General features: G+C 42.5%; 1 protein-coding gene and 1 long non-coding RNA gene across 2 annotated transcripts in view; one reads left to right on the top strand and one right to left on the bottom strand.

The window, feature by feature from the left end:
* The first annotated feature begins 5,035 nt into the window (after nt 1-5,035).
* Nucleotides 5,036-16,674, top strand: part of STX11 (syntaxin 11) — a 37,844-nt gene continuing 26,205 nt past the window's right edge. Inside the window, exon 1 of the mRNA XM_040238617.1 lies at nt 5,036-5,202. Coding sequence (XP_040094551.1) covers nt 5,046-5,202 — 157 coding nt within the window. The 5' untranslated portion in view covers nt 5,036-5,045. The remainder of the gene's footprint in view (nt 5,203-16,674) is intronic.
* The window catches only part of LOC120862573, a 38,338-nt gene continuing 33,977 nt past the window's right edge, over nt 12,314-16,674 (bottom strand). The window contains exon 5 of the long non-coding RNA XR_005720805.1: nt 12,314-12,879. This is a non-coding gene — a long non-coding RNA (uncharacterized LOC120862573). The remainder of the gene's footprint in view (nt 12,880-16,674) is intronic.

Raw genomic sequence — 16,674 nt, forward strand, 5'->3', positions numbered from 1 at the left:
AAAAGCTATATATGACAAACCCACAGCAAACATTATCCTCAGTGGTGAAAATTGAAAGCATTTCCCCTAAAGTCAGGAACAAGACAAGGGTGCCCACTTTCACCACTACTATTCAACATAGTTCTGGAAGTTTTGGCCACAGCAATCAGAGCAGAAAAAGAAATAAAAGGAATCCAAATTGGAAAAGAAGAAGTAAAACTCTCAGTGTTTGCAGATGACCTGATCCTCTACATAGAAAACCCTAAAGACTCCACCAGAAAATTACTAGAGCTAATCAATGAATATAGTAAAGTTGCAGGATATAAAATCAACACACAGAAATCCCTTGCATTCCTATACACTAATAATGAGAAAATAGAAAGAGAAATTAAGGAAACAACTCCATTCACCATTGCAATGAAAAGAATAAAATACTTAGGAATATATCTACCTAAAGAAACTATAGACTTATATATAGAAAACTATAAAACACTGGTGAAAGAAATCAAAGAGGACACTAATAGATGGAGAAATATACCATGTTCATGGATTGGAAGAATCAATATACTGAAAATGAGTATACTACCCAAAGCAATCTATAGATTCAAAGCAATCCCTATCAAGCTACCAGAGGTATCTCACAGAGCTAGAACAAATAATTTCACAATTTGTGTGGAAATACAAAAAAACTCGAATAGCCAAAGCAATCTTGAGAAAGAAGAATGGAACTGGAGGAATCAACCTGCCTGACTTCAGGCTCTACTACAAAGCCACAGTCATCATGACAGTATGGTACTGGCACAAAGACAGAAATATAAATCAATGGAACAAAATAGAAAGCCCAGAGATAAATCCACGCACCTATGGACACCTTATCTTTGACAAAGGAGGCAAGAATATACAATGGAGAAAAGACAAGCTTTTTATCAAGTGGTGCTGGGAAAACTGGTCAACCACTTGTAAAAGAATGAAACTAGAACACTTTCTAACACCATACACAAAAATAAACTCAAAATGGATTAAAGATCTAAATGTAAGACCAGAAACTATAATAACCCCTAGAGGAGAACATAGGCAAAACACACTCCGACATAAATCACAGCAGGATCCTCTATGACCCACATCCCAGAATATTAGAAATAAAAGCAAAAATAAACAAATGGGACCTAATCAAAATTAAAACCTTCTGCACAACAAAGGAAACTATAAGCAAGGTGAAAAGACAGCCTTCAGAATGGGAGAAAATAATAGCACATGAAGCAACTGACAAAAAATTAATCTCAAAAATATACAAGCAACTCCTGCAGCTCAATTCCAAAAAAATAAACGACCCAATCAAAAAATAGGCCAAAGAACTAAACAGACATTTCTCCAAAGAAGACATACAGATGGCTCACAAACATGTGAAAAGATGCTCAACATCACTCATTATCAGAGAAATGCAAATCAAAACCACAATGAGGTACCATTTCATGCCAGTCAGAATGGGTGCTATCCAAAAGTGTACAAACAATAAATGCTGGAGAGGATGTGGAGAAAAGGGAACCCTCTTACACTGTTGGTGGGAATGCAAACTAGTACAGCCACTATGTAGACCAGTCCTTAAAAAACTGAAAATAGAACCGCCATATGACCCAGTATGGCCATATGACCATATTCCCTGGTGGCTCAGAGGTTAAAGCATCTGCCTGCAATGCGGGAGACCTGGGTTCGATCCCTGGGTTGGGAAGCTCCCCTGGAGAAGGAAATGACAACCCACTCCAGTATTCTTGCCTGGAGAATCCCAAGGATGGAGGAGCCTGGTGGGCTTCAGTTCATGGGGTCGCAAAGAGTCGGACACGACTGAGCGACTTCACTTTCTTTCACTTTCATGACCCAGTAAACCCACTGCTGGCATACACACCAAGGAAACCAGAATTGAAAGAGACACGTGTACCCCAATGTTCATCACAGCACTGTTTATAATAGCCAGGACATGGAAGCAACCTAGATGTCCATCAGCAGACAAACGGATAAGAAAGCTGTGGTACATAGACACAACAGAATATTTACTCAGCCATTAAAAAGAATACATTTGAATCAGTTCTAATGAGGTGGATGAAACTGGAGCCTCTTATATAGAGTGAAGTAAGTCAAAAAGAAAAACATCAATACAGTATACTAAGGCATATATTCGGAATTTAGAAAGATAGTAACGATAACCCTATATGTGAGACAGCAAAAGAGGCACAGATGTATAGAACAGTCTTTTGGACTCTGTGGGAGAAGGCAAGGGTGGGATGATTTGGGAGAATGGCACTGAAACATGTATATTATCATATGTGAAACGGATCACCAGTCCAGGTTCAATGCATGGGACAGAGTGCTCAGGGCTGGTGCACTGGAAGGACCCAGAGGGATGGGATAGGGAGGGAGGTGGGAGGGAGGTTCAGGATGGGGAACACATGTACACCCGTGGCGGATTCATGGCAATGTATGGCAAAACCACAATACTGTAAAGTATTTAGCTTCCAATTAAAATGAATAAATTTATTTTTAAAAAAGAAAAAATAATAAAGTTTTCCATAGAAACAAACAAAAAAACCAACAAAAACAAAAAACAAACAACAACAACAAAAAAGAAATGGTCAAAATACCTACATTGCTTCCTCCCTGAACTGTTTTATCTTAGATGCCTTTGCATTAAACCCATTTTTTTCAGTTCTTATAGCACCCGTCATGTCTCTTACTTTGCTTCACCTTTAAAATGAACTTTATTATTTTATTTGTTTATGGCTACATCCGGTCTTAGTTGCAGCACCCAGGATTTTTTCACTGTGGTGCCTGGACTTCTCTCTAGCTATGGCTCATGAGTTCCAGAATGCATGGACTGTGTAGCTGTGGTGAGTAGGCTTAGTTGCTCCACAGCATGTGGTATCTTCCCAGAGCAGGGATTGAACCTGTCTCCCTGCATTGGCAGGCACATTCTTTTTTTTTTTTAATTTATTTATTAATTTTAATTGGAGACTAATTACAATATTGTGTTGGTTTTTGCCATACGTTGACATGAATCTGCCATGGGTGTAGATGTGTCCCCCTGTCCCAAACCTTCTCCCCTTCTCCCTCCCCATCCCATCCCTCCAGGTTGTCCCAGTGCACCAGCTTTTGAGTGTCCTGTTTCATGCATGGAACCTGGATTGGTCATTTATTTCACATATGATAATATACATGTTTCAATGCTATTCTCTCAAATCATCCCACCCTCACCTTCGGCCACAGAGTCCAAAAGTCTGTTCTTTACATCTGTGTCTCTTTTGCTGTCTTGCATATAGGGTCCTTGTTACCATCTTCTAAAATTCCATACGTATGCGTTAATATACTATATTGGTGCCTTCCTTTCTGACTTACTTCACTCTGTATAATAGGCTCCAGTTTCATCCACCTCATTAGAACTGACTCAAATATGTTCTTTTTAATAGCTGAGTAATATTCCATTGTGTCTATGTACCACAGCTTTCTTATCCATTTGTGTGCTGATGGACATCTAGGTTGCTTCCATGTCCTATCTATTGTAAACAGCAGAAGGCACATTCTTAACCACTGGACCACCAGGGAAGTCCCTAAACGTAATTTTTTTCAAATGGTTTTAGATTTACAGAAAAAAAAATACAAAGATAATAAGAGAGTTTCCATAAATCTTGTTCCCATTTTCCCCTATTATTATCATTGTACAATTAAGTATTGTACATCATCATAACTCATGTACTAATCTTTATATTGTAACAGAAGTCCATACTTTATTCATATTTCCTTAGTTTTTACTGAAAAGCCTTTTCCTGTCCCAGGATCCCATCCAGGATCCCACATACACTTAGTTGTCAGATTTCCTTAGGACGCTCTAGGCTGTAGCAGTTTTTCACACTTTCTTTGTTTTTTATGATATTCACAGCTTTTAGAAATATTCAGTTCAGTTAAGTTCAGTCACTCAGTCGTGTCTGACTCTTTGTGACCCCATGGACTGCAACACACCAGGCTTCCCTGTCCATCACCAACTCCCAGAGCTTAATCAAACTCATGTCCATCCAGTTGGTAATGCCATCCAACCATCTCATCCTCTGTAATCCCCTTCTTCTTGTGCCTTCCATCTTTCCCAGCATCAAGGTCTTTTCAAATGAGTCAGTTCTCCACATCAGTTGGCCAAAGTATTGGAGTTTCAGCTTCAGCATAGTTTGTAATCTAATATTACTTTATCTTGCTGTTCAAATTGGTCCCCCTCTGGCTGTGGAAGCTCTTTCGGTTGACTGCATTTCTTTGACATTCCCCATCAACGAAGCTCTTTTTCATCCCCCTTCTTGAGCATTTTCTAACTCTTAAGCCTCAAGCTTATTCAATATACCACTAACCTCCCATGACAAGCACTTTATCTGTGCATCTTTCCTCACTGGAATTCCAAGTCTTTGCGGGTAAAGTCTTGGCGGTGCGCTAGCCCACATAGCGTCCTCACCGCCTGTGTGGACGCTGGGTTGGTGCTGAATGAATGAACGAATGAACGAACCGGACCGGTGTTTAAAAGCTCACTGGAAAGGGGTGAATTCGAGTGAGTTCTGGGAAGAAGATACTCAGCCTCCGGGTGACTCGCAGCCTCCCTGCCGGCCGCCTACAGGGTAGGGACAGGTGCAGGGTCGGCGACAGTCACCCCCGCACTGAGAACCGCGCGGGAAACACACCGGCACGGCCTGCAAACGTCACCAGCGCAAGGGGATCCCCGGGGGAAGTCCAGCGCCTTTGAGCCACCCCCGCCCCTCGGCTTCCAGGGGGGCCTCCAGGGAAGAGGAGGCTAGGGAACGCGGCAAAGTGCCCCGGGCGGCACACTTCGAGGCCGGTCCTCGTCGCCCCCGCGCAGAGCATCCGGGGCGCACGCGAGTGAGAGGAGGCTGGAGCGGGTCGGCCCGGCTGCCCGGGGTCGGGAACGCACAGGCTCCAGGCGGGGAGGGGCGGGGCGGGGAGCCGGCGCCGTCGCCCGGGGGCGGGGCCTGGTCCCCAGCTGTGGGTGCTTCCGACTCCCGGGGGGCCGGGCGGGCGCCCAGATGCTGCGGCGGCGGCGCGGAGCTCGGGCGGCCCGGGAGGAGCCGCGGGAGGCGCCGGAGCCCATCCACCGGGAGGCGAGCCGCAGGTTTCCACCCCCACTGGAGCGCGCGCCCACTGGAGACCGCTCCTTGGGTCGCCCGCGCGGTCCCGTTCCTGGTTCGTGTTTCCCTCCTTGGGGCTCTTTTTCTCTCTTTCAGGAGAGGCTGAGCGCTGTCGGCGTGCGGCCGCAGGGGTACTCGCTCGCTCGGGGACGCGAGGGATGCCTTCGGGGAGGGGGCACCTCGGGTCCCTCGCCTCCTGTTCACATCGGGGGACGCGGCCTTTGGGTCTCTAATTCTGAGAGGAGTGATTGTTTTTTCCACCTAATGGACAAGGTCTGCGCATTTAGGGCTTCTTAGAAATTATTTCACTGACACCTGTTGGTACTTTATACGGCACCCACCCAAGACTGCTTTTGTCTTTTCAGTCGAAAGTCTGAAGTTTGGGGGGATTGTGTTTGTTTTTTGAATTAGAAGGGCCATGATTTCGATCACCTCTTCACTTCCTATTAGGTAGCACTTTCTGACCAGCTAGGCAGTATGACTCAGGAGCCAAGAAATACAGAGAAGTCGTACCGCCTTGAAATAGTTCCTTCCCAGCCCACAGAAGACTTTCTTCTTCTTCTTCTTCTTCTTCTTAGTAGAATGGAGACAAGAGATGGTTGCAGCGCCTAGGTGCTCCACGCCGTCCAGAGAGGGAATTCTAGGCTTGGCTCGCAGTGCTCACGATCTGTGTTACTTCCGGTGGTTCTCACGCGTTTGTTGAAGCCGTTTCTCAGCAAAGGGAGGAGTTGTTATTTCGGGTATCCAAAAATGAGTCACAGAGCTGCTCTCTTACATGTGAGACTTTGTTAATGAAATTTTGAAAAGTAGGGTTTGCTCTGGCTGTATTTAAAATAAGATTAAGATGTGAAATGCAGGCGCTGATAAACTGGAACTGGTTGTATAGGAAGTAATAGTTTAAAGTTCTGTTTCCAAGAGCGCCTGGGTGTATACCAGCTAGACTCACCAGGCTGATATAAGATAACCATTAAAATCATGTGCTTTGCCACAGAGGCCCCAAGAGAAATTTAATTTGTCTTTATAAATTAGTGCCATGTAAAAAATTGTGAAGATGGTGGATACCCCTTGGAGCTGAGAAATTAAAATGTTCAAGCTGATAAGTCCTATTGCAGCTGGATAGAGACACAGTAGAGATGTGGATAGCATCACTGTTGGAATTGAGTTGAATTCAGACCAGCAAACAGTTATTGGGTGCCTTCTCTGTGCCAGTCTCTTTATCGAGCTCTGGTTATATAATTGATAATAAGACAGGATCTTGCTGACAAGAACCCTAAAGACCAGTGTAGAAGACTGGCAAATCCCCTAGAAAATCCAGTAGAAGGAGATGAGTGCAATGACAGATCTATGCCCACAGTTGAGCCTCTGTCCCAATATGACTGAAGTTCCTGCAGCTCTGGGAATCTGAATGAAGTGGATCATCATTGCTGGAAGAATGATGAGGGTTTGAGCTTAATCATCTACTTGTCTTTGTAGGCAGCCTGTTGAGCTCATTCGGTCAGTGTTTCATTCAATAAGTGATTTTAAAATATATTAATTAGAAAGGCATGGTTTTTAGAGATTTTAAAAAATTAACCACATTTCAAATTATCTAGTAACCATGTAAAAATAAGCCCAACCTGTTCTTACCCCTAGATAACTGCAGACATTTTAAAGTGACTAATTAATGGCAATGGCACCCTACTCCAGTACTCTTGCCTGGAAAATCCCATGGACAGAGGAGCCTGGTGGGCTGCAGTCCGTGGGGTCACTAAGAGTCAGACATAACTTCACTTTCACTTTCACTTTTCACTTTCATGCATTGGAGAAGGAAATGACAATCCACTCCAGTGTTCTTGCCTGGTGAATCCCAGGGACGGGGGAGCCTGGTGGGCTGCCATCTATGGGGTCGCACAGAGTCGGACACTACTGAAGCGACTTAGCAGCAGCAACATTACAACACCATATTGAAACAACTTTCTGATCATTGTTTTTACAGTTCAGATCAGTCTTTTCTAACATGTTATAGCTGTATAACTCAACATGCGTAAATCCATTGTTGGGACTGAAATCTGCTGAAGTGCTTTTTTGGACCTAATACCAAAATAGATCCAGTTTTTCCAATTCCGTAAGATATCCACCAAGTAAGGGAAACAGTGCTAAATTTGACACAAATTTTTCTTAATTTCCATACCTTATTTCTCTTTCAAGAGCCTCAAAATTACTTTTTCTGTGAGAAAATGTTGAGTGTGATCTTCATCATTGTACTCCTTGAATTTGGCATAGGCTTTGTCATGATAAGTTTTAGGGAGTAGGCATCAATTAAATAATGAAGCTTAATGTAAGAGGAGGATTAGTCATCCAATGTAGGGATAGATGACCCAGCAGAAGGATCACCACTGGCTGGGGAGAGGGCTGGAGAGACAGACTGGGTCGGATCACATAGGCCCATATGTTATGTAAGAGGTTTGAGTTTATCCTATAAAGGACTTTAATCATGTGAATGATATTATCAGATTCATCTGTGTTTGGAAAAGCCAACTTTGACTCAAGATAGAGAATAGGTTGGATGAGCATGGTACTGGCCTTTGGGTGACATGGAGGACATTGTTGTAATATTCAAGATGAGAAATTAAAGAAGCCTTGAGTCAAGCAGTGACAGTGAGGAACAGAAAAGAGGGAAGGAGCTGAGAAGTGTTTAGTAGGTGGAATCTGGCCCAGAACCCAGAAGTGGCAGTGAAAGAGAGGGAGCGGGTTGGGATGACTCCCACATTTCTAGTTAATGACTAAGATAGGAAGATAAATAGAAGAGTAGGCTTGGTTTCAAGGATAATGAGGACCACGTACAGGGTTTGGCATACAGTCAGTACTCATAAAACACTTTTGAAGGAATACTAATAACAGCTAACGTTTATTGAGTACATATTACGTTCTAGGCACTATTCTAGGCTCATTATGTGAACCAAGTCTTTCACTCCTTACTGCAGTCCTCTGAGATAGGTACTGTTGTTAACTACTTTTGACTGGTGCAGAAAGTGCAATGTTAGTAATTGTCAGAGCCAGGAATTGATCCTGAGCGTCTTTGACTCCAGAACTTGCTTGTATTCTTTTTTTGCTTTTTATGTTTAGAATGTTTACTGACATAACTAAATATTAACAGTCTATTACTGAGTTATAAACTGTATGAATAGCATGCTCTTAACTCTAAAAAAATGTTCATATGTACATGTACATTTATGAAGCAGTTTAGAAAGCTCTACATCAAAACACAGAGCTTGCTTGTGTACTTTTTGTTTGTTTGGGTTTTGTTTTGTTTTGTTTTACTTGCTTGTGTTCTTACCACTCTGCTCTGATAGGCTGTCTCTATGAATGAATGAGTGATGTTTTAGACACTGTGGTAAACTCAGATTGGAGTCATTCTCCTGATTCTGACAATCCTCCCACAGCGAGGAATAGCCCAGTACAGGAGATGGCTCCCAGCGGTCTCACTGTGCTGCTGCACCTCTGCCCTTCCCCTCACCCCAAGAAGTACCTGGTTGGTCTAAGAATAAGCTTAGCTTAATCAGAGCATTTCTCCTGGGAATTTAAAATATTTTAATGGAGATTTAACATGTCTGAAGGTTCCCAGAGCTTCCACAGCTGTGTCCTCAGAGGTGCCTCAGTTACTACCCTTCCCAAAGCACTAGATGCACAATGCTTTGTGTTTCCTGATTGAGTGTGCCTGCTAAGTCACTTTGGTCGTATCTGACTCTTTGCAGCCCCAGGGACCATAGCCCACCAGGCTCCTCTGCCCACAGAATTCTCTAGGCAATACTGAAGGGGGTTTCCATTTCCTCCTCCCGGGGGTCTTCCTGACCCAGGGATCAAGCTCGCATCTCCTATGGCTCCTGCACTGGCAGGCAGATTCTTGCCACAGAGCCACCTGGGAAGCTGCTTGTGTTTCTTAGATGCTCAGTGTTTTATAGCTAAGATCTGTAGTATGCCTCCTATGCGGAAGCAGAAAGGCTGGCCAGGGGATGTACATCTACTGAGCAGGGTCTGATAGTAGAAGATTTACTAACAGATGCAGGCAGGTCCATAACAGCTCCAGATCTTACAGTCTTGGTTTATCATCTGTATTCTGCTATTTTGCTTTGGTTTTACCCCAAACCAGTTAATTACCAACCTCTCCTGCTTCTAACTTTCAGAATCTTGGTAAGTTGAGGCTGGTGCCCGTGTTTCCCATTTTCTTGATTTAAGCTGGGCAAAATGATTCAGGTTTCCTGGGTTTGGACTGTCATTTTTATTTACAGGTCCATTCCTTTGGTCCTGATAAATATATTTTTCACTGTCAAACCCCAAAATCTGACCCCAACTCTTCACTGTTCTCATCAGCTCATGATTCACTCTCTTTTGGCTTGAAACAATTCTCTGATTTTTGTCCAGCAAGCAAGGTCTAATTCTTTTTTCCCTCAGCAGCCTCTCCTTTGGACCATATAAAGGTTATAGACACTGAATTAATGTAGTACCTAAATGAATCAACAAACTCACTTAAGTTTGAAATTATAAAATGCTCAAATATCTAACACTTGAAGTTTTGAAATGTTTTCTCCACACATGAACAAAATGTTTCATTCAGCATTTCTTTAGATTTACCAGGAAATCTCGATATTTATAGTTTTCCATTATATGAAACTGACATAAAGCCTTCTGAGATAATCTAGTCCATGTGTTTACCCCTTGGTCTAAATTCCTATATGTCTGCCTGTTACTCATTCAGTGTTCAGAGAACAAGAAAGGGAAGGGTTTTGGTTAATATTTCATGTGAGTTTGTCTGGCCTCCTCAGTTCCACTGTGGTTTCCCTGAGTGCAGAGAATTGCCAGAGTTAAGGGCTCTTGTAGGTCTCTCAGCCTCCTCTGAGTTCTAACTATTCTGTGACTTTTGCTGACTGTGAAACCATCTGTCAGAGTAAGTTTGCTGGTCACTTCCTTCTGAGTTTGTGAATACCAGAAACTATTTGTGTATCTCACTCAAGTTCTTTGTAAAACTCAATAATTTGATTATTTTTAGTAGGAAGAAGTTTTAGGATTGGTAAGTTTCATTTATCTTTCTTGAGCTAATTGAATGTTTTCAGTTAGTTTATATACTTTTTTTCTTTCTGGTGGATACAGTATCAAGTAATTTAGAAAGTACAAAGTTGCTTAGTAAAGTGTTCCCCATTTTGTATACCCAATTGTTTCACTTATTTCTCTATTCAAAGATACATGACATTTCGTGCTATTGCATAACTTGTTGGGTAATAGTGTAAATTCTGACTTTTTAGAGTAGTGGAAATGGCTCAATTGCTATCTTCACATGGAAAAAAAGGGAATAAGGATTGTTCTCAGTTTTGTTTCAGAGTTGCATCAATGCATGTCTTATTCCTGGTTTTGCTTTTAATTTCTGTTATGTGCCTGGGTGACATAACACAGATTGGTGACACAAATCTGTTGATTTGAGATAAAGTCAAGCACAGTGTGTAAGCGGAATTCTATAATATTAGTAGATATCCTCCTTCTTTTTCCCCTCTTCCCTGAGTATTACATGGCTAAACCAACATATGGACTTCCCTGGTGGCTCAGATGCTAAAGCATCTGCCTACAATGCAGGAGACCTGGGTTCAATCCCTGGGTCAGGAAGATCCTCTGGAGAAGGAAATGGCAACCCACTCCAGTACACTTGCCTGGAAAATCCCATGGATGGAGGAATGTAGTATGCTATAGTCCACGGGGTCACGAAGAGTCGGACACAACTGAGCGACTTCACTTCACTTCACTTCAAAATAACATACAGTGATGTCAGTTGACAGGATTATACAGTTCTTTGTTCCTTACAAAGTAATCTCATAGACATTTTCTCTTTTAATTCTCATAAAACTCTGGCAAGACAGATATGACAAGTATTATTATTTTCTGTATTTTAATTATGTAGATGAGGAAGGAGACCATGGGAGAGATTAAATGACCTCCCAGCATTACCTGAGAAGTAAGGTGCAGGCCCAGTGCACCATGCTGTCATTACTCGACTAAAAGAGGCAAGTTTCCTGGGAACAGACTCTGAGGTTTACAAATGAAAAACTTATTGGGAGGTACTCTGAGACAGGACTTGGCAGGCAGAGAGGAGAGCAGGAATGTGCAGATGGAAGAAAGAACTGCAGTGCAGGTACAAGGGTGGTCTTCACAGTGGGGAAACTTGGAGGTGGGATGGCCCTTCAAATTGCTATGCCATCTTGAAGCATGGGGGCTGGTCATTGTATCCCTGGCATCAACTCGTCATTGGATGTGGGCTGTATCCAGGCAGAAGTGTGTAATCTTGGGCCAAGCAACTCCCTTTATTTAGTCAAAGGCAGTTGCTGGAGCTATGAACCTTCTACATCAACATTCCTGGCAGCCGGAGGAGCAAGGGCCTTGGTCCTGAAGGGGATATGAGTATCCCATCAACCACTGCATTTCTCTGAAAGGCAGCGTTCTCCTCCATGAGGGCTTTGCCATGTCCTTCTGAGTCAGACTTGCCCTGCCAAGTGGCGCGCAGAAAGCTGGGGTTTGTCCAAGATCCTGGAGGATATAGAAGAGCTGATCAGAGATCAAGAAGATAGTAGTCTTAATCTTGGAAAGATTATGAGCAGAAGAGCCAGGTGAGGATCGACCAGGATGAGTGGAGAAGGGTGCATCACAGAGAAGGCTAACCAAACACGCAGGCTGTTCAGACAACGGGCAGAAGAGCTGGTCTTTCCTGTAATTCAAGACTTTACTGTATTTGAATTAGTACTTACTAATTCAAGTATTGGCCACCTGATGTGAAGAGCTGACTCACTGGAAAAGACCCTGAAGGTGGGAAAGATTGAAGGCAGGAGAAGGGAGACAACAGAGGATGAGGTGGTTGGAAGGCATCACTGATTCAATGGACATGAGTTTGAGCAAACTCCAGAGATGGTGAAGGAGAAGGGAGTGGTATGCTGCTGTCCATGAGATCCCAAAGAGTCAGATACCAGTTAGCAACTGAACAATGACAGCAACAAGGTTTTACCATTGTTAAATGGTAAGCAGTTTTATTAGGTTCTATTTATTAGGCTGCTTGGTGGGCTACAGTCCATGGGGTCGCAAAGAGGTGGACACGACTGAGTGACTAAGCACAGTACATTTATTAGGCTACATTAGGCTACATTTTCTCTCTCTTCTTTCCGTCCTCCCCTCTCCCTTTTTTAAAAGCCTTTGAAAGGCCCCAAATTAGTCCAGTGAATCTCAGTGTGTAGCCTGTAGATTATAAGATCAGAATTGCCTGGGATATTTTAAAACATGCCCCACAAACAAGCAACAAAAAGAAAACAGAAAAGGAAGTCCAGGTTTACATTCAAGATCTACTAGAGTAGGATCTTTAATAGTGGAAACCATGAATTAACATTTTCAACCCATTTTCCACAGATGGTTTTGATCTGTACTATAGTTCAAGTACCACTGCCTGGAACTCTTATGCTCTTGATGGTGACCGAGTCTATTGGGATTTTTCAGATTAGCGAAAAGTCACAGGAACTGTGGAGCAGAGGAGCACCTGAGCCTTAATCCCAGCAGGATGGATTTAGTGATATTCGCTCTTTGTCCTTTATAGCATATTCCTGGCTTGGTCACCGGAGAGCCTGGCCCAAATTTCCTGGCTGGCTTCCAGCTGGGATTGCTTGAGAGAGGAGTTTCTGGCTTGGCCTTTTACTGTCTTGATAACTGGGGGAGAGATACCAAATTCCTGGAATAGTTGTGGATAAAAAGGTTGGCAGTCGGGAGAGAATCAGTCAATTTATAGGAATCAGTAATTTCTAGGAGAATAAGGAGGTTCCAGAAAATCTTATGCCAGATGAAACTTTGAGGTGCTGTCTTAAAACTTTAAACGACCATCTAATAGAATGAGACAGATTACTATGATAGGAAAATATATTACCTGATTCATTGAAATAGGGAATAATTATTTCCCTGGTGGCTCAGACGGTAAAGAATCCACCTGCAATGTGGGAGACCTGGGTTTGACCCCTGGGTTGGGAAGATCCCCTGGAGGAGGGAATGGCAACCCTCTCCAGTATTCTTGCCTGGAGAATCCCCATGGACTGAGGAGCCTGGCACGCTATAGTCCATGAGGTCGCAAGGAGTTGGACACAACTGAGTGACTAAGCACAGCACAGCACATTTTTCTTCAAAGGGAAAAGCACTGATTTTGAGTCAGGTTATTGCAGGAAATATTAGTCACCTAAAGAGTAGTCTGATAAACTCCTAGCAAATTTTGATATATTTTGTTCACTCTTGCAGCGCCAAATTGCTCTAGTTCCTATACCTTCAATGGTCTGGGTTGTCTCTGCCTGCTCCCCTCCCCTTTTCCTTCCTCAGCAAACTCCTGATAAGCCATTTGGAAGCATCCAGTTGAGTTCTCCATCTTCCAGTGAGTTCAGAAAGTACACCCATCTATCCCCCCATTCTTACATTTATTATTATCCTTCTACCCGCCTGTCCTCTTTTTTTTTTTTTTTTTTGGCTGCAACTTGAAGCATGACATGTGGGATATTAGTTCCCCCACCAGGGATTGAACCCACTTCCCTGAATTGGAAGGGTCGAGTCATAACCACTGGACCACCAGGAAAGTCCCTTGTCTTCTTCATCTTAAAGATAAGGAGTGTCACTTTCTCTTTGTGTACAAGAGACCTAGCTTCATCAGAAATGGTTGAAAGAAATAACCAGTCTGGCAAGCATAGTTATTAAACAGATATTTACTGAGGCTCTTTTATGAGCTGGACCCTCGAGGGCACGTGGCAAACACAGTAAGTACAGCCATTGACCCTGCTGAGTTTATTGGCCAACAAACAGGATAAGCAATGAAACAATTAACAATAGAAAATGATGAATGTCAGGAAAGAGGAAGTATTATGGAGCCAGCAACCCAGCTTAGTCTTGGGTCAGAGGAAGTTTCCCATTCTTATGGAACAGAGTTTATATAAAAAATAGAATCTGTGAGCCTGGCTCTGATTCTAAGACAAAGGACCTCTTTTTAAATAAAGGGAGATCTTTTGTTCTACCTAGTTCAAAATTGACCAGTCCTTCACATGCATGTGTGTTTGTAAACACATACACTGGCAAAGATAGAACAAGAAAGTGACTCCATTTTTTTTTTTTCCTTTTTTGGCTGCATGGCATGTAGGGTCTTAGTTCCCTAACCAGGGATTGAACCTGCACCCCCTGCATTGGAAGTGTGAAGTTTTAACCACTGGACCACCAGGAAAGTCCTCAACTCCTTCATTTAATGAATAAAATAGATAGCAAGGAACTGAGAAGAAAGTTTCTATTCATCTCTTTCAATGTGCCATTGCTAGACGCTAATGTATAAATATTTTAATATGTAATATACAGTAAAGAATATAAACTTAAAGCTGACAATCATGAGCTTATGTTACAGCTTTTTAAGGGTTAACTTTAAGAATCTGATGATTACAGCGTAAGAGGGTGTTGGACAGATTTGCCTTTGGATCTTGTTTTAGATCAAGGTAGAGGCAGTTTTGCTCAGAGGTCAGTGTCTGCTCTGGCTTCTCGTCTTTCCACTTCATTTTCTCGGCCCTGCTGTGGGAGGGCCTGGCACTGGCGGTGTAGCTCTGCCTGGCTCAGCAGCTCATGCTGAGTCCTTTTACTCCTTTTACGGCCCGTTCTTGCTCTTTGATTATTTCTGTACGTGCTTATTTCTCACTATACATTTTGAAACTTAGTTGAGGGCAGCGATGGTGACTTCTTGATTTTTTAATATCCTACATCTCTTCTACTTCAATTTATTTATGTCCAACAAAAGTCGGTCTAGTCAAAGCTATGGTTTTTCCAGTAATCATGTATGGATGTGAGAGCTGGACTATAAAGAAAGCTGAGTGCCAAAGAATAGATGCTTTTGAACTGTGGTGTTGGAGAAGACTCTTGTGGGTCCCTTGGACTGCAGGGAGATCCAACCAGTCAATCCTAAAGGAAATCAGTCCTAAATATTCATTGGAAGGACTGATGCTGAAGCTGAAACTCCAATACTTTGGCCACCTGATGGGAAGAACTGACTCATTTGAAAAGACCATGATACTGGGAAAGATGGAAAGCAGAAGGGGGTGACAGAGGATGAGTTGGTTGGATGGCATCACCGACTTGATGGACATAAGTGTGAGTAAGCTCTGGGAGTTGGTGATAGACAGGGAAGCCTGGTGTGCTGCAGTCCACGGGGTCGCAAAGAGTCGGACATGACTGAGTGACTGAACTGAACGGAACAGAACTGATTACACTAAATAAATAAATATAGATTTGAATTAAGAGTCCTTGGGTTGAGAAAGTAACCAGATTGCTTCTCTACTAAGAATCTATTTCCCGTTTAACCAGATATCACAAAGCAAATATGTGCACATTTAACCTATGAATGTCTGCTTTACTAAGAATACCATCCATTGGGGAATTCCCTGTTGGTCCAGTGGTTAGGACTTGGGCACTTTCACTGACAAAGCCTGATTCAATCTCTGGTCAGGGAACTAAGATCCCACAAGCCTCATGGTGTGACCAAAAAAAAAAAAAGAATCTGTTTGGCTGATTTCAGGGAAGGGAGGGTTAAGTCATCGTAGAACAATGTTTACTAGATGTAGGTGGAAGTGTAGAATGCTGCGCTGTGTCTCACTTCAGTCAACTTAAACATATCTGCACTGTCCACCAGCTAGCATCTCAAAACAACATTGACACTAAAAAAGTGGAATTAAAGACTAGAGTGAGAGTTAAAATATAACTCAGATTTGAAGTGTGATTTTAAATGAATGGACAAGTGATGTCCTTTGATGACCATAAGCCATGTTTTCTCTTATCTTTCTGACCATGCTTGGCATATTCCTTAGTATTGCAAATGTAATTTATGTTCTAATTTTTTTCTTGCTTCTACTATAAATATTGTATTGATATACAGGGAGTATATGAACGATGAGGAAATCATTGCATCAGTTCTTATACTTTCTATTTTTCATAGTTCAAGCTTGGTTTATTGCTGAGTGTAGGTGGGTGACAAGTTTAACCACAGTGAATCCAATTGAATACTTTTGTAAATTAGTTCAGCTTTTATATTTTCATTGAGAGTTTTTTTCAATGAGAAATTTCCATGAGATTTTTAAAATATATTTAACTTAAAAAATATTTATTTATGGCTGTGTCAGGTCTCAGTTGCAGCATGAGGGATCTTTCGTTGTGACCTGTGAGCTCCCGAGTTCGAGGTAGTTGCCCTAAGGCATGTGGGATTTTAGTTCCCAGACCTTGGATCGAACCCATGTCCCCTGCATTACAAGAAACTTTCTTAATCACTGGACCAGAAGGGAAGTCCTTATATTTAATTTTTATTTTATATTGCAGTATAGCCAACGGACAATGTTGTGATAGTTTCACGTGGACAGCAAAGGGACTCAGGCATACATGTATGTGTATCCATCCTCCTCCAAATTCCCCTCCCATCCAGACTGCCACATAATACTGGGCAGAGTTCCCTGTGATATACAGTAAGTCC

This window comes from Oryx dammah, unplaced genomic scaffold (genome assembly GCF_014754425.2).
Source record: "Oryx dammah isolate SB20612 unplaced genomic scaffold, SCBI_Odam_1.1 HiC_scaffold_4, whole genome shotgun sequence".
NCBI classification, from domain to species: Eukaryota; Metazoa; Chordata; class Mammalia; order Artiodactyla; family Bovidae; genus Oryx; species Oryx dammah.